This window comes from Xenia sp. Carnegie-2017, unplaced genomic scaffold (genome assembly GCF_021976095.1).
Source record: "Xenia sp. Carnegie-2017 unplaced genomic scaffold, XeniaSp_v1 HiC_scaffold_25, whole genome shotgun sequence".
Classification (NCBI taxonomy): domain Eukaryota; kingdom Metazoa; phylum Cnidaria; class Anthozoa; order Malacalcyonacea; family Xeniidae; genus Xenia; species Xenia sp. Carnegie-2017.
Window position 1 is genome coordinate 6,027,162 of NW_025813488.1, and position 14,205 is coordinate 6,041,366.

The 14,205-nt window shown below is 32.9% G+C and overlaps 4 protein-coding genes across 4 annotated transcripts; 2 read left to right on the forward strand and 2 right to left on the reverse strand.

Moving 5' to 3' along the window:
* Window positions 1–1,784: 1,784 nt before the first annotated feature.
* On the forward strand, window positions 1,785–2,883 carry LOC124452818. Its single transcript, XM_047003444.1, has one exon. The coding sequence runs from the start codon at window positions 1,898–1,900 to the stop codon at window positions 2,786–2,788; it is 891 nt and encodes a 296-aa protein (XP_046859400.1). The 5' UTR covers window positions 1,785–1,897; the 3' UTR covers window positions 2,789–2,883.
* Window positions 2,884–5,052: 2,169 nt separating this feature from the next.
* LOC124452852 (D-threo-3-hydroxyaspartate dehydratase-like) lies at window positions 5,053–7,960 on the forward strand. The gene is made up of 7 exons (XM_047003479.1): window positions 5,053–5,349; window positions 5,544–5,827; window positions 5,958–6,138; window positions 6,283–6,410; window positions 6,699–6,888; window positions 6,990–7,095; window positions 7,425–7,960. The coding sequence occupies exons 1-7, from the start codon at window positions 5,198–5,200 to the stop codon at window positions 7,512–7,514; spliced, it is 1,131 nt and encodes a 376-aa protein (XP_046859435.1). The 5' UTR covers window positions 5,053–5,197; the 3' UTR covers window positions 7,515–7,960.
* Window positions 7,340–9,362, reverse strand: LOC124452855 (Golgi SNAP receptor complex member 2-like). The gene is made up of 7 exons (XM_047003482.1): window positions 9,158–9,362; window positions 8,887–8,951; window positions 8,591–8,699; window positions 8,407–8,485; window positions 8,283–8,336; window positions 7,967–8,194; window positions 7,340–7,722 (listed from the first exon to the last, which is right to left on the reverse strand). The coding sequence occupies exons 1-7, from the start codon at window positions 9,193–9,195 to the stop codon at window positions 7,648–7,650; spliced, it is 648 nt and encodes a 215-aa protein (XP_046859438.1). The 5' UTR covers window positions 9,196–9,362; the 3' UTR covers window positions 7,340–7,647.
* Window positions 9,363–9,671: 309 nt separating this feature from the next.
* On the reverse strand, window positions 9,672–13,206 carry LOC124452854 (carboxy-terminal domain RNA polymerase II polypeptide A small phosphatase 1-like). The gene is made up of 7 exons (XM_047003481.1): window positions 12,877–13,206; window positions 12,352–12,527; window positions 11,109–11,261; window positions 10,935–11,027; window positions 10,745–10,843; window positions 10,562–10,648; window positions 9,672–10,447 (listed from the first exon to the last, which is right to left on the reverse strand). Exons 1-7 carry the CDS (start codon window positions 12,959–12,961, stop codon window positions 10,283–10,285), a joined length of 858 nt encoding a protein of 285 aa, XP_046859437.1. The 5' UTR covers window positions 12,962–13,206; the 3' UTR covers window positions 9,672–10,282.
* Between the last annotated feature and the right edge of the window lie 999 nt (window positions 13,207–14,205).

The window sequence follows — 14,205 nt, forward strand, 5'->3', positions numbered from 1 at the left end:
TGCCGTTTTGAATACCAAAGACTGTATAGCCAAGGTTCATTGCTATCTCCATGCAAGTCTCGAGCGAATTGTTTGCTGTTATTAGTTTTATTGGTAAAGCTCGGTCAGGTCTGTCCTTGAAACATCCAACATACTCATAGGATGCTAAAAATATGATCAATATAAAAATTTCTGTGTGAGTTATTTCAAAAGACAATATGCAATAAGAACTTTGACACTTACATGAAACTTGAATAAATGACATACATACACAAATACATATTATTATATACAAGAAATTCTTTACTCCTCTTTTTCCTCACATGTAATAAAAAATATTATTTGAATAACACGCTCTTTTTTAAACTTCGCATTTTAAATTAATGTCTTTCCATTATAAATAATTTTGTACAATCGAAATTTTAATTCAGGACTCCTGGCATGATTGTACATTGTCTCATTATAGTTTATGAACTTTTCTCCAACAAAGGCAAACTCAAAAACTTAAATTTAAACATGCATATTAATTCAAGCTTTTATTAAAACTCCTTGCAGCTTTTTTTTACATCAAACTCAAAGATGTTTTGGAAACTCCCAAAGTTCTCTGATCTTATATGAGCAAGAAGAACACATCATCGATAAAAGCTACGATTCACGCATTTTGCGAAATCAGCTGCTACTAAAAAAAGTTGATGAAAACATTCAACAACTGATAACAAACCAAAACAAACTTTGTGGGATACCTTTTAGATCAACCATGTTAATCAGCAATGCTACTAAAAAAATCGCCAAATGTTCCATATCTAAAGTCTAGTTTCCTCTACGGTAGAATGAATGTTCGAACACACTGTGTTCATCATTGAGATACAAACAAATGACTAGACATATCTATCATCAGCAGTTTTTGCCTGTACCTCAAATTAAATATTGAAATCAACATCAACGCCTTGAAAAATGTTACCATAGAAATGGATAAACAAATCCTTAAGACCTGCAATCAAAAGCAGGTTTACATAAGCAATTAGTCAAAAAACTATACAATTTTGAGAAGCAATTCTTTCATTAATTTCATTGCACTAATGAGATTTCATGGCACAAAATATCTTCTTTTAATGCCTCTCTACTTCTCATGACAAGTCTGTTTGAAATAAGTTGATTTTGAAAACAATGTGCATTTTTTTATTTTATTGAAGGTGTTCGTAGGCACATCTTCGACGAGGTTGGAAATTAATTTCGACTATAATGTCGTATTTTTATGATAATTACACACATTCAATTTTAATCGTTGGACTGATGAATTGTCATTAAAAATGAAAGCTAATTGAAAATATAGCGCTAAACGATAGTTTTGTCTGGTTTTGTTAAAATATGGAGTAGGAAATTAGATTCTGCTCCGGATTTTGAAAACTACTTCCTTGCTGATTGCCGTATATTTAAAGACATGACACATTTCGTAAGGATATATCTTCAATTACACTACAAACAAGTTAAATTTAAAAACACGAGCATGTCAAAGAAAATTTCTAAAGGTAGAGCAACTTTTAGGAGGGTTAATAACTAGAAAAAGTTGTTCTGTGCAGAGGCGTAACTAGAACGTTAATTGGGGATGGGGGGTGGGGGTGGGGTGTATATTCATATATTCTGTTGTGCCCTACTGATTTCTTTTGAAATTCAAATCACTTTCCTATAGGAATAGATCAGCTGTATTTTTGGCAAGTAGCTATGCATACGTAGTCGTTGTAAGGTTTGACAAAATATTCTTACGTAATAAATGAGTGAAGCGGAACTCCAGATTATGTAACTAAATAGTAAATATATTCAGACTCTTCATAGTTTAACTGCAGCACGTTTTTGCAGAACAAATTAAATACAATACACACAAATCAAGCAATTAAGTTGCATTTTAACTTAAGTTAAAATGTCTAGACCTATTGTATTCGTGCTTGGTGTGGACGAGCTGTTGGGGCAAGCGGCGGTTAAAGCTTTATCTGAAAATTTTTGTGATAAAGTCGATGTACGAGCCGGAGCACAGTCATTGGATTTGGTTAGTCAATTAAATAAGCTTAACGGAGTCACGGCCGAGCAAGTTGACATTACAAAGCACGAGAGCCTACACAAGCCGCTAAAAGGAGTGAAATCAGTGTTTATTGTAACGCCAGATAGAGAAGATTTAGCAGATGTAATAATTTCCGCTGCAAATGTTGCTAAAGATGTCGGAGTACAGCATATTTTGGTCAACAGCACACCTATGGCTCAATTACCCAATACAATCTTCGGCAAAATGTATTCAACTGTTGAGAAATGTATTGCAAGCCTTGGAATTGGTTATACGCTGTTGCGTTTGCCCAATTTGATGGAATACAATTTCCTTCATAAATACTCATTGAATAGTCAGTCTACTTTTTCTACCGCTGTACAACCAGATCAATGGGTTCATGAGATATCTGTCGATGACGCAGGCCTTGTCGCAGCAAACCTGATGGTCTCGTCAGAGAGTTACTTTGGAAATACGTTTATCGTCGTCGGAGATCGACACAAATTCAAAGATGTGGCGTTGTTGTTTACCGAAGTCTTTGGAAGAGAAATTAAATACGTCTCAATAACCTACGAACAGGCTACGTCGTTATGTTTGCTTGCAGGGATGCCAAAATGGAAAGCTGATGGTTTTATAGAGGTTGCACGGTGTGTGAACAATGGTACCTTAGACTGCAGTGATAATTTTGATGGCGAGTTTCAGAAAATCACTGGAAAAGAACCACAAAAATTTAAAACCTGGCTAAAAACATTTGCTCATCAGTTCAATAGTTGAGATACATTAGCAAAATTAGTTTTGCTTTTTCTTACACATGTTGCTTTCATACTTTTATTGTTAGAAAAATAAAATTTTTTAGTTTTATAAGAAAATTTTTTTCAATTTTCAATTTCTTTGTTCAGTTTGACACAAAGAACACAATACAGTAGATTGTAGCAGCATTAAAGCAAAAATAAAAATCGATTGCTGGGCATGGCATCGTTGTTTGCGATAGCATCAAATGATCTAAACAGCCATGTAAAAGTTGCCCATGAGTTATCTAAGGCTCGTAAGGCTTTATGTTTCCTAATGGGATTGGAGGCTATATTCATAAACAAAGCGTTTATGAAAGAGACACCTTTATAAATTAACTTCACTGTAATAATTTCAACGCCCTATTACTCTTCTAAGCCCGTGGAAGCTTACATTACATATCTTTCATTACATTCATTCTAGAAGATATGCATTCATTACATATCTTCTGTTCTATGAACAAACACTTTTCTGCTCATAGGAATTTGATCTAAGTTCAAACTGCAACTTCTACACTATGATGCACCCATGGGCTTAGCATAATTATCAGGCATTGAAATTGGCTAACATAAAAGTAGTTAAAAGTGTACAAGGACAAAGCAAAAGAGAGTTCGAAATACAAAAGAAGACAGGAAAAGATTGCTCAGTGTTTTGAACACTACTTGGTAATTAAATAAGTGTGTGGTTTATTAGCGAAATAAACGAAATACTCATCACAATAATGTACTACAACCATTTGTAATTGACTGTGCGGCGTATAAAAACAATGAAGCTCTATCGATCGATTTTAGGGGAAATATTATAAACAAAACATTAGAGTACGCAAAATTTTTATGAATGACACGTAGTGATCTTCACTGTCTTGATCGTAAGTTGTCTACACTTTGTTGTGCAATGCTATCTCATAGTTAAGCCTAACACTATTTACTCACAATATTATATCGTTCGAGAAAGATCTCGGGATCTTAACGTTGCTTCGAAGACTGCGACAAAATAACACAAAGTAATTTGATACATCGCGAGAGCAAAGGTTTCGCGGAAGTAAACCTGAGTTGGATTCATTTCTAGAATATGTGCAGAGTAATCTTATTTTTCACAAAGCATTTTCATAAGAAAATTTGGTGACGATACAGATTTCGTCCCAAAATGGTTTTTAATCAATATGTTAATAAAATTTGTCAACAACTTTGTGAGGCTTCTCGAAGGTATTGCTGCTATATTGTTTTCTGGTTGGCCAGCCCCCAGAAAGCCCATTCTTTAATGGAATAATGAAAGCACTGTATACCATGAATACTACAAATACGATATCAATCGCACTATAAATAATTACTATTAGAAATATCAATGGACATTATGTCCTGGACGTGCAGGTTGTAACAATCAGTAAATCACACCGTTTTTTGCAGTATACTGCACATATTTTTTCGTATAAATTAGCACCGCTATCTGTATAACACTTGACCTTATAGAAGAATATCTTTTATCTTTGATTCTAAAGATGTTCATAAAACTTGTATTTTTCGTACTTGTTAAAGTTTGCTGTCTACCAAACGAAATATAATATGCATAATATTATTTAGACCGTATTCGATATTTCATGACGTTTGATCGCTATGTTTTCAATTGCAATATTGTCAATTCAGGCTACCCACATGTACGCTCTGCGTACCTATTTTTTGTCATGTGATTACAATGCGACAATCATGTACGCGGTTAGCACTATTTTCCACCCAGCAAACCGCCCTTTACTTTACACAATCGGAAATAAATTAAAGATGGCGGCTAATGGGAAAGAACCAAAAGCTAAAAGGAAACCATGCATGCACTGGTGCTAGGTCGTTTTGAGATGGCGAGTAATTTTATATTTTTATATACAGTTTTTAATATCAACATATGAAAATATTTACAGATAAATGTTGCAGTATAAATTTTCATGCAACCACCTTAAGTTATAAACTTATAATCCAGGCTGGAAAATATGTCGTTTTTCGACGATTGTGTAAAATATTATATAAAATATTATATTGTGTAAAATATTAGATTGTGAAAAATATTATATTGTGTAAAATATTATATTTCAAAGTAAAGGGCGGTTTGCTGGGTGGAAAATAGTGCTAACCCATGTACGCCGCGTACCTATTCTCACCGTATGCATGATTACTTATATTTCTATTTGTGGTGAACTATTAAGTTTATTTCTTTACTAATCATCTGAAATTCAAACATCATCAAGGCAGGCGAAGATTATTGTGATAATAGTACCTATTGAAGTCAATTGTCATCAAGGATTACACGTACCATATAAATTAATAAATACATGAATGCCCCCCCCCAATTTTATCAATCTTCCGTCGCCCTTGAAAGTGAAAAATCATCTTCGAGTATTTCGTCAAAATGAGTTTCATAAAACGAGCGATAAACGAGCTACCTTCTCCTGCGTTTATAGTCGATATCGTAAAAGTGAAGAGAAATTGTGAGCGAATGAAAGAAAGGTGCAATTTGCTAGGTGTCAGATTAAGACCTCACATGAAAACTCACAAAACCATGTACGTCTCGACTCTTTCTTGACAAAGTTATAGTTTTTCGTATTTTTAGCGATGTTCGTTTGTAAAGTTCGTATTAATTTTGAAATTTTAAAACAAACATCAAGGCTGTTATACATCTGTGTTATTGTTCTTGCATAATTGGAAACAAGATTATACGTTTATTAAGATACTGAATCTTCTTCTGAACCACGTAGTGAAGCTGGAGTTTTGATGACAAATGGTACTTGTTCCCAAGTGGTGGTTTCAACTTTGGCTGAAGCTCAATTTTACTATGAAAATGGTTTTGATGATATTGTCTATGCATACCCACTGAGTAAGGATAAGATTAGGCGATGTGCTGAACTGCAGAGTAAACTGGAACTCTTTCATGTCACTGTTGATAATATGCAAATTATTGACTCCCTTGAAGAATACGAGTTACCAGTGTCTAGCAAAAAATGGTCGGTAATTCTTATGGTTGATTGTGGATGTGGAAGAGGTTTGTGAAGTGGCTAATAACAGAAATAAAAGAAATTTAGGGAAGAAACTACAAAGCATGAAGTCATTTAAGACATGACTATTCCTCTTCCATGTAACATTCTAAAAAATATCATTATTCTTCTATTAAGATGGGGTTCCATACAATAGTGATTTAGCTTTGAACATGGTCAAAAGACTAGTATCATTAAAGGATGTGGAGTTTTTTGGAGTTTATACTCATTATGGTTCATCTTATCATTGCCATGGCCCTGAAGAAATAAGGAAAGAAGCATCAATTGCCTGGAAGAAGCTTGTTGACTTAACTATTAGGTATGCTAAAAAGCATTGCTTGATTACATTTCATATATTTAGTTGCATTCATATCATACATGGAAAATTATTTATATGATTGCCATTTATAATATTCTATTCTTAAATCAACTTTTGTGAAATGTGCTGTTGAATTTGTTTAAGGATTAAAGCAGAAGGTATTGAGTGCAAGAGTGTCAGTGTAGGTGCAACACCTACTTGCTCACTTCCACCTGCAAAAGAGTTTGTTGAAGGCATAACTGAGTTTCATCCAGGAAACTATGTATTTTATGGTATTTCTTCTTATTATTTTAATCTTCTATCCTGTGTAGCATAGCATGTGAATATATCTTCACTCATAATGAAATTACATTGCACATCAATTCTTATATGTCAGGCATTGAATAGGTTAATATATAAACTCACATTTCTAATGTTTTGCTATACTAGACTTTACTGAATCCTTTTTTTTTATACATTTCACAAGGTCATTGCTACTGCATGATATGAGTTAGGTGTATGTTGCCACATACCGGAATACTTCTGATCATATCTTGAATGTTGGAAACTTTGTCTTTTAGATATTGCACAAGTAAATATCGGATCATGTTCTGTAGAGGATATTGCTTGCAGATTACTGACACGAGTCATCTCACATTATCCTGAGAGTGGTCACATGTTAATTGATTGTGGCTGGATGGCTTTAACACTGGACAGTCTTGGTGAACTCCCCACTGGATTCTGTGTTTTTGAGGGAGAACCTAACCTAAAGTAAGTTCATGTTGATTGGGCACATACATCAATTTGTTTAAATGTGACAATTAGGAATTGTGATGTGACAATTCCATGCTAAATGCTCATTTTTTTAACAGATTGGAAGGAATGACTCAAGAGCTTGGCAAAGTTATTGCATTAAATGGCAAGCTTGATTTTTCCAAATATCCCATTGGGTCAATCTTGAAAATCTTGCCACATCACGTAAGGACTATTCATCATCTTTTTTTAAAACCAAAGTCTATCCTTGCCATTTGTATTATTGAAATCGACCAAACCTTTAAAAGAATTCTCTGACTTGGATGGACTATGTGCTAAGGCCATACCTTTTAAGGAGGTTTTTGTGAAGAAGCCAAGAAGACTTCATCAATTCAAATGTTGATGTGAAGATGTCACACTGTTTTCTCAATGCTTATGTGAAGCAACTATTTCCTTTAGCATACCAATATCAAGTGCTTTACATGCTCTTTATTTTAAAATCAAACTATTATCTCATTCGAACAATACCAAACTATATTGTTAACATCTTTTAGGCATGTGCAACAGCAGCAATGCACTCTGTGTATTTTGTTCATGAAGGGGAGACAGTTGTGGAAGAATGGAAACCAGTTAGAGGATGGTGATTTGGATATCTGAATGAGTGCAAATAGGTTTGGTAATTGTGTCATAGCCATACATGTCAAACCAATTATTTCTCATATTTTTTGATAAATTCTTGCTATATATCCAAGAGAAAATATCTTTATACACTTCATTTTACGTCAAATACTTCACAACCAAGAACATAATGATACATGTGATTATCATTCCTCCAAAAACAATCCATTTATCCTACACAAAAGCACAAAACAAATCATGTATGAAATTGAACAATGATTTATAAAACACTTGTATGCACAGTAATCAGAAATGTTGCAGGCAATTCAATAGGAGCAAAGTCTTTCATGCAGAGAAAATTTTTTATAACAACTACAAAGAGTCAAAGTCAAACATTAGCATTATAGTTATACATAATTCTTTTTTATTGACACAATATTTTCTTTGGAGGAAATGTATCTGTTGAATATAATTATACCTGTGTGCCTCTTTTATCTATCAATCTGATCAAAGTATTTGATAAACCAAGTGTGCTAGCCATGTCAAGAATTCGTTTATGTACGCCTTTAAGTGTGAGTCTTTGTTCACGGAGATTTGACAATATACTTGATCCACTTCCAAGAAGTTCATCAACACCATGTGAGGCATTTTGTAAACTTGTGTTGTGTTGAAGAGCATAATCAATCATTATTGATGCGTCACTGTTCTACAACAATAATTATAAGAAAAACACTCCTAATCTGCTTACTTTACCCTGATAAAAAACTATAATAAGGTTATTCTCTAAGTCATACATTGGTTGTAAACTTCCTTTGTAATAGTTCTTCCCTTTCTCTTTCTTCTTTTTTCTGTAATTGACAATTACATAGATATTAAACAAAAGCACCAAAGTGTTTGGTTGATTGTACGGTTGCTTGCCTGTAACATTTGTTTCTGTCTGTAATTTCGAAGGGCTGCTTCCAAATGACGATGGTCATAAACCAGTTGATCTACTTTCCTGTAATAAAGTAACTACATTGTCATGTAATGGTGGACAGGCAATGGTACTTTCACAGCCTGTTAATTATGCCATAAAACTATTTTGAAAACTACGGACACTCACATTTTAGAGTTTTGTCGTTTGTAGGCAGGCTCTTTATTTACTAAGACATTTAATCTTTCACAATTGGCACCAATGGCTTGCAGATTTGCCTCAATACGACTTTCAATATCTTAAAACAAGATGCTACAAATTCATCATCCTTAAACTACTATCTTGAATATTCATCTATATAGTAATCTATAAATAACAATTCTGAAACAACAGGCTAAGACATAGCAAAACGGTGCAACATTTCAATTTACTTTTATAATTAATTAAAATAAGCACTACAAAAAACTTTTCGAAAACTATCAAACCATGAGCCTCGTCGTTTCTGCTTGCAGCCAAGCGATTGAGTAGACTCGGTATTTCTAAGGTCAGTCTGAAAATGAATTTACATTTGATGAACGTCATTGTAACATGTTAACCTCTAGGCAGCTGACGAAAATCCAAGTTACTGTAGGTCGATTATACTGTAAATGGACCGTAGACGAATCCATGGAAGAAAGAGTATAAATTCAATGGCAGCACAAGCTTCAAGTAACAAGAATAGGACTTAGGACTACTTTACTTGAATAGCTTCCTTACTTGTTAGTTTGATAATATAAAGTCTCCATTTCACCCATATCTACTAATTTTATGAAATTTTATATAACTTAATGAAAAATATGAACTGAACTGTAGAATGTTTACAAATTTAGACGACCGTGTCATTCCAGCTGATCGCCATTTTGAATGGTCTCCATAATTCTAATATCGACATAAATGATCGTCACTGGATTAGCCGGAAGGGCAACCAAATAGCTTCCTCTCGTTCCTCTAGTAACTACTGAAAAGTCCATTGGGTGAGTCTGGTCGACTGGTCCAATATTCTGGTCAGTGTCTCTGGTGCTGTCATGGTGCAGCCAGTATGGGTTGGAGCAGAGTTACGACTGGAAAGTAAAGCTACACCACTAAATGCAAAGGGAGTGTAGTTCGTTCATTGAACTAATTAGTGACATAAAGTAGAAATGACATCTCATTGAGAGGTAAGTCTCGGTTGAGCATCAGTTAATCTGGTCTAACAATGTTTTAATTGATAAGAACAAAAAGTTACATTTTCTTTTTGTACATTCGTCTATATAGATTAAATTTTCAAAAATACATTAAATGTGTAAAGAAGAAAGTATTTTACGAATACATGTATGTACAAAAATGTATTACCAATTCACAAATAGGTGAGCTGCATGGCATCAAAGTACTAAGTCATTATGCAAATTTAATAAAATTCATTGTTTTAACAGTTAGTATAAGTAAACTTCAACACAAAAGATGTGCCCCTGATTTAGGAATTACAGTATGAAATAAGAAAATTAAAAGTGTCTGTACAAAAATAATCTGCAAATCATCATATATAGAAATATTGATCTGTACAATACATATATGTTAATACTATTTTTTTCACAAGGATGTAGCTATACTTGCAAATAGAGCACTTGGGCATTAAATTATCTATAAAATTCAATGTCATGAATATGCATTTAATTTACGTATTAGTAATGAAAACCTAAATTTTTCAGTGTTGTCTGCATCCACTTAATGTCTTAAAATTTTATGAAAGTTTGATTGTAAATATTCAAGATTTCACAAATTTCTAAATGCAAACATGTTACAGTAGTTAAGCCAAAATAGTAACTAAGTGCAACATTGCAAAATATACTATCAATATGAGCTCTATGAATTGTTAAAATAATATAGACCAGAGCTGTAGGGAGAATTATGATTAAGATATTTCAATTGGTCTCGAACATCTTCGACATTACACATTGTTTCCAAAAAGGGTAAAAGTTCCAATAACTCTGTATCATTATAGTCATCAAACCAGGACACAACTGGAATCTGTAGGCAATGGTTTAATAATTATCAACTCAACTTATACTAAATTAGGCAGTTGTAAATTTTAAGATAAACTAAAAATTTAAGGAAATTTCCAAAAAAAGTAAGAGTACTCACAGCATTTTCAGGATGAAAACTGTAAGATGCTGGTGAATTGTCAATAATGAAAACATTATTTAGATTCCTCCCTAATCTGCTTAAGTCCTAGATCAAATGAGTTTTTGAAATAGTTGTCACAAAAACAAAAGAACAAAATGTATAGGAATCAAGTGCATAGTTCAAGCCACAATGAACACTTGCCTTTACATAGTTTCCCCGATGAAAAACACAAGAATCTCGAAATAGTCTACATGTAAATGTGCCATGTTTGTCTAAAAGATCAGCTACAGGATCAGCATACTAAAATGTCAACAGGTTATTGGTAGATAAAAATTTTCAGAGTAGGAAATAAAAAATGGCATTAACTCAACACCAAACAAGAATTACTCACTTTTGCTAAGCTAGCTGTGAATAAAATACATTCAAACATCTCTCCTATTTTCATTAAAAATTCATCTACATGGGGCCGTTTTAAAACATATACCTAGAAAAATTCAAAAAGAAACATCGTTGGCCACAAAGTAAATCAGCCAGTAAATTAAAGCATGTAACTATATGAATTCACCTGATGAATTGTGCCATCAATTTCAACAGGAACAATAAAATCTGCATTACTAACAGGTTTGAAAGAACTATGGACTAGTGTTTCGTCTAGATCTACAACAACACATTTCTTGGATATATGATCTTGTCTTGGTGTGGGCAAAAGGTAATTTCCCTGAAGAGAACAGTTTTGTCAAAATTTTGCAACTATATATATATATATATATATTTACAAAATACCATAACTTTAATGATTGGTTTGAACTTCATATGAAAAGAAGGTTTAAAACACACCAAAGAATGAATTTAAAAAATAATAGCAAACAATATACATGTCCATGATTATTTTCTGTTATTTATATATGCTACAACTATTATTGCTTGCACTAATGCTATTTGCAATTGCAGGTTGTATATAGACATTAATTGAAATAAAGCAAAATCCTGGAAATGCCATTAACTGGCATGTCATAAAAAGATCTTTATTTGCATGTCTCAACAATATACTGCATCCAATATGGCCAATGTAAAGGCTTCACATAAATACGTAAAATAAAATGACGCAATGCACAAAAACACAACTTAAACGTAACTTAAATCGCAATTATAATTTTGAAACAGACTTTTTCATGAATTCAATGCATTTTATTTATCGAAATGCTGTAACATATCCCTTTATGATTAGGTGGGCTCATTTCAAAATTAACTGCTCGAATATTTGGTAATTATAATAGTAGAAAACAATGTCAACAACACAATCGGTAAGAATTTAATCGCTTCAACTGAAACGACAATGTTTCAAAAATCCTTTGTTGTTTACATTGCTTTTTTAAACAACAAGCGAAATTCGAACAACGTACTCGACGAAGTAATGAACTTCCTACAATTTTAAATTATTATACTGAATAATTCGAAGATCAAAAATTATTGTGTATTTCAACGCTATGAATTAGAAATTATTTATGGACAACTAGACTGTAATATTTATAGCCTTTTAGCTTTTCCATTGGGATAAAATTTTTTCAAATGATATCTCACTATTTGACTTACATTATACCTACATTTACCTTGGCGAAATTAACATGAATTTGGCATTTATCGCCTTCAAGCAACATGTAATAATTGAAATTAAAAAGAACATTATATATATGCATTATATATGTGTTTGAATAAGTCTTGCACCTGGTACGAAGGAATCATTAAAGTCGAATAGACACATCACATGAAGAATACATATGTGATAAGTTATAGGCTGCCTTACGAACCTTTGTTTCGTTCTCATCAACGTTTGAATTGGAAATGGGAGCATCGTGGTTCGTTAGCGAAGAACCATTAGTTTTTAACTCTTGATTTATGTTACGGCTTCTACTACCAAAACAGCAAAATATCGAGGATAGAAAACCACGACGTCGTCGTTTCTTTGTACTCGACTTCCGCGACACTTAAGTGGAGAATAATTTAGATATCAGAATACAAAATGATCAATGCTAAGTACAAATAAAAGATTTAGGTTTTTCTAGTACTATCCGAACTCGCGCAAGGTTCTAAATGATTAACATTGCATAAAATATTGCACAAAATAACAGGTCTATGCATGCAATAAACTTGCTAGAAACATATAAATCAGTGACAAATTTAGTCATTCAATACAACGACAATCACAACAAAATAATATTAAGTTGCACTGAATAGTACTCTCGCAACATTCGCACATTTCCTCAATGAGTTCCCACACTGATCATATATATACGTATAAAAATATGCACAACATATTTTAGAAAATCACACACCTTCAAAACGTTCACCTCGATGTGTATTTACATTTAATGTTTCGTCGTCGCGACTGACTTGAGTAATAATAGACGTGCTATCCATTCCACACGGCACGAACGTATGAGCTAGTTTCACTGCTTCATGTGCCCCAGAAAATCAATTTATGATATAAATATAAAAAAATCACCATTACCCATTCATTTACCGTGAACCCGGCTTTCTTTTAGCCAAAATTACTGCGCTTTTGATTCGTTTTACGTTCCACATTCATGGAGTGACATGGTAGAGATGCCACGGAGACCTTCTATGGTTGATTGACAGTTTGTTTATTTCGCCCGCCTTCTCATTGGTTAGGAATTAGAACCAAAATCGGACGACCAAATTTCATCTTTAATTTTGACCTTGTTAACTGCAAAGAATCCCAAGATATTCATCATTTGCAAAATAATCCATTATAAAATCGAAAGTTTTCATTATCATTGCTTTTCTCCCACAGCTATTAATTTTCTATGCAAACAGATTTTAAAATTTTCAATATTATTCAAAATTGCCGACTTTGTCGTACATGCTTGCAAAGCAAAAAAATACTAAAATATTGCACTGAAAGTGTACTTGACTCAGCTTAAATGATAAGTGCTTTATGGTGCTTTTGATCAAATCATCTTTAGCAATGTACAGAATATATTTATTAAGTATGTTTTGATCACAAATATTTAACATACTTTGTAATATTTTATTCTCTTTTGTTATGTCAACCTCAAAAATGGGGTTTTTCAATCGATTCCAGGATTCTAGGTAAACTACCGAAAGTTTCCAGCCGTTACGTTAGATAAGTGCGCTTTATTTCATTAAATAGCAAATCATTACAATATATCATAATATAGCATGAAGTCACGAACTAAACGAGACAAAATACCGGATAACTTCCGCTGATTATTTGTTTAAAAAAAAGTTGCAAAGCTAATGCTAAATTTTGTACTTTTGCTCATTACTTATGCACTTTCACAGATTTTTACTCTGCCACTTTGTATTATGTGCACTGAAAGTGAAAACAATCATAAGTCCACAGCAGAGTATCATTTTGTTATATTATCGCTGTAATTATTCGAATTATATTGAAAAGTATTTTTCACCTCAAAATAGCAAAAAAACGTAAATTCACACTTGATTTTACCAAGTTTAAAATATTGAACAAACACTGCTCTTAATATTTTAAAACATTGAATTCTAAGTAAAAAAAAATGCGCCCGGCAGTGCTTACTTTTGATGACCATATATTTCTTGTGATTTCTTTAGATTCATTTCCATGATCCACTGGATCTAATCCATGCACTACCGCAATAAGT

What these genes read in the sequence shown, in the direction of transcription:
- LOC124452818 (XM_047003444.1), top strand. Translation starts at nt 1,898, where the DNA reads ATGTCTAGACCTATTGTATTCGTGCTTGGTGTGGACGAGCTGTTGGGG.
- LOC124452852 (XM_047003479.1), top strand. Translation starts at nt 5,198, where the DNA reads ATGAGTTTCATAAAACGAGCGATAAACGAGCTACCTTCTCCTGCGTTT. An exon ending in TGATTGTGGATGTGGAAGAG is followed by an intron (nt 5,828 to 5,957) that starts GTTTGTGAAGTG and finishes TCTTCTATTAAG; the next exon opens with ATGGGGTTCCATACAATAGT. An exon ending in TGAAAATCTTGCCACATCAC is followed by an intron (nt 7,096 to 7,424) that starts GTAAGGACTATT and finishes AACATCTTTTAG; the next exon opens with GCATGTGCAACAGCAGCAAT.
- LOC124452855 (XM_047003482.1), bottom strand. Translation starts at nt 9,195, where the DNA reads ATGGGTGAAATGGAGACTTTATATTATCAAACTAACAA. An exon ending in CAGAAACGACGAGGCTCATG is followed by an intron (nt 8,700 to 8,886) that starts GTTTGATAGTTT and finishes TCTTGTTTTAAG; the next exon opens with ATATTGAAAGTCGTATTGAG. An exon ending in AAAGGAAGTTTACAACCAAT is followed by an intron (nt 8,195 to 8,282) that starts GTATGACTTAGA and finishes TTATTGTTGTAG; the next exon opens with AACAGTGACGCATCAATAAT.
- LOC124452854 (XM_047003481.1), bottom strand. Translation starts at nt 12,961, where the DNA reads ATGGATAGCACGTCTATTATTACTCAAGTCAGTCGCGACGACGAAACA. An exon ending in TCGAGGTGAACGTTTTGAAG is followed by an intron (nt 12,528 to 12,876) that starts GTGTGTGATTTT and finishes TCTCCACTTAAG; the next exon opens with TGTCGCGGAAGTCGAGTACA. An exon ending in GTTTTCATCCTGAAAATGCT is followed by an intron (nt 10,448 to 10,561) that starts GTGAGTACTCTT and finishes CATTGCCTACAG; the next exon opens with ATTCCAGTTGTGTCCTGGTT.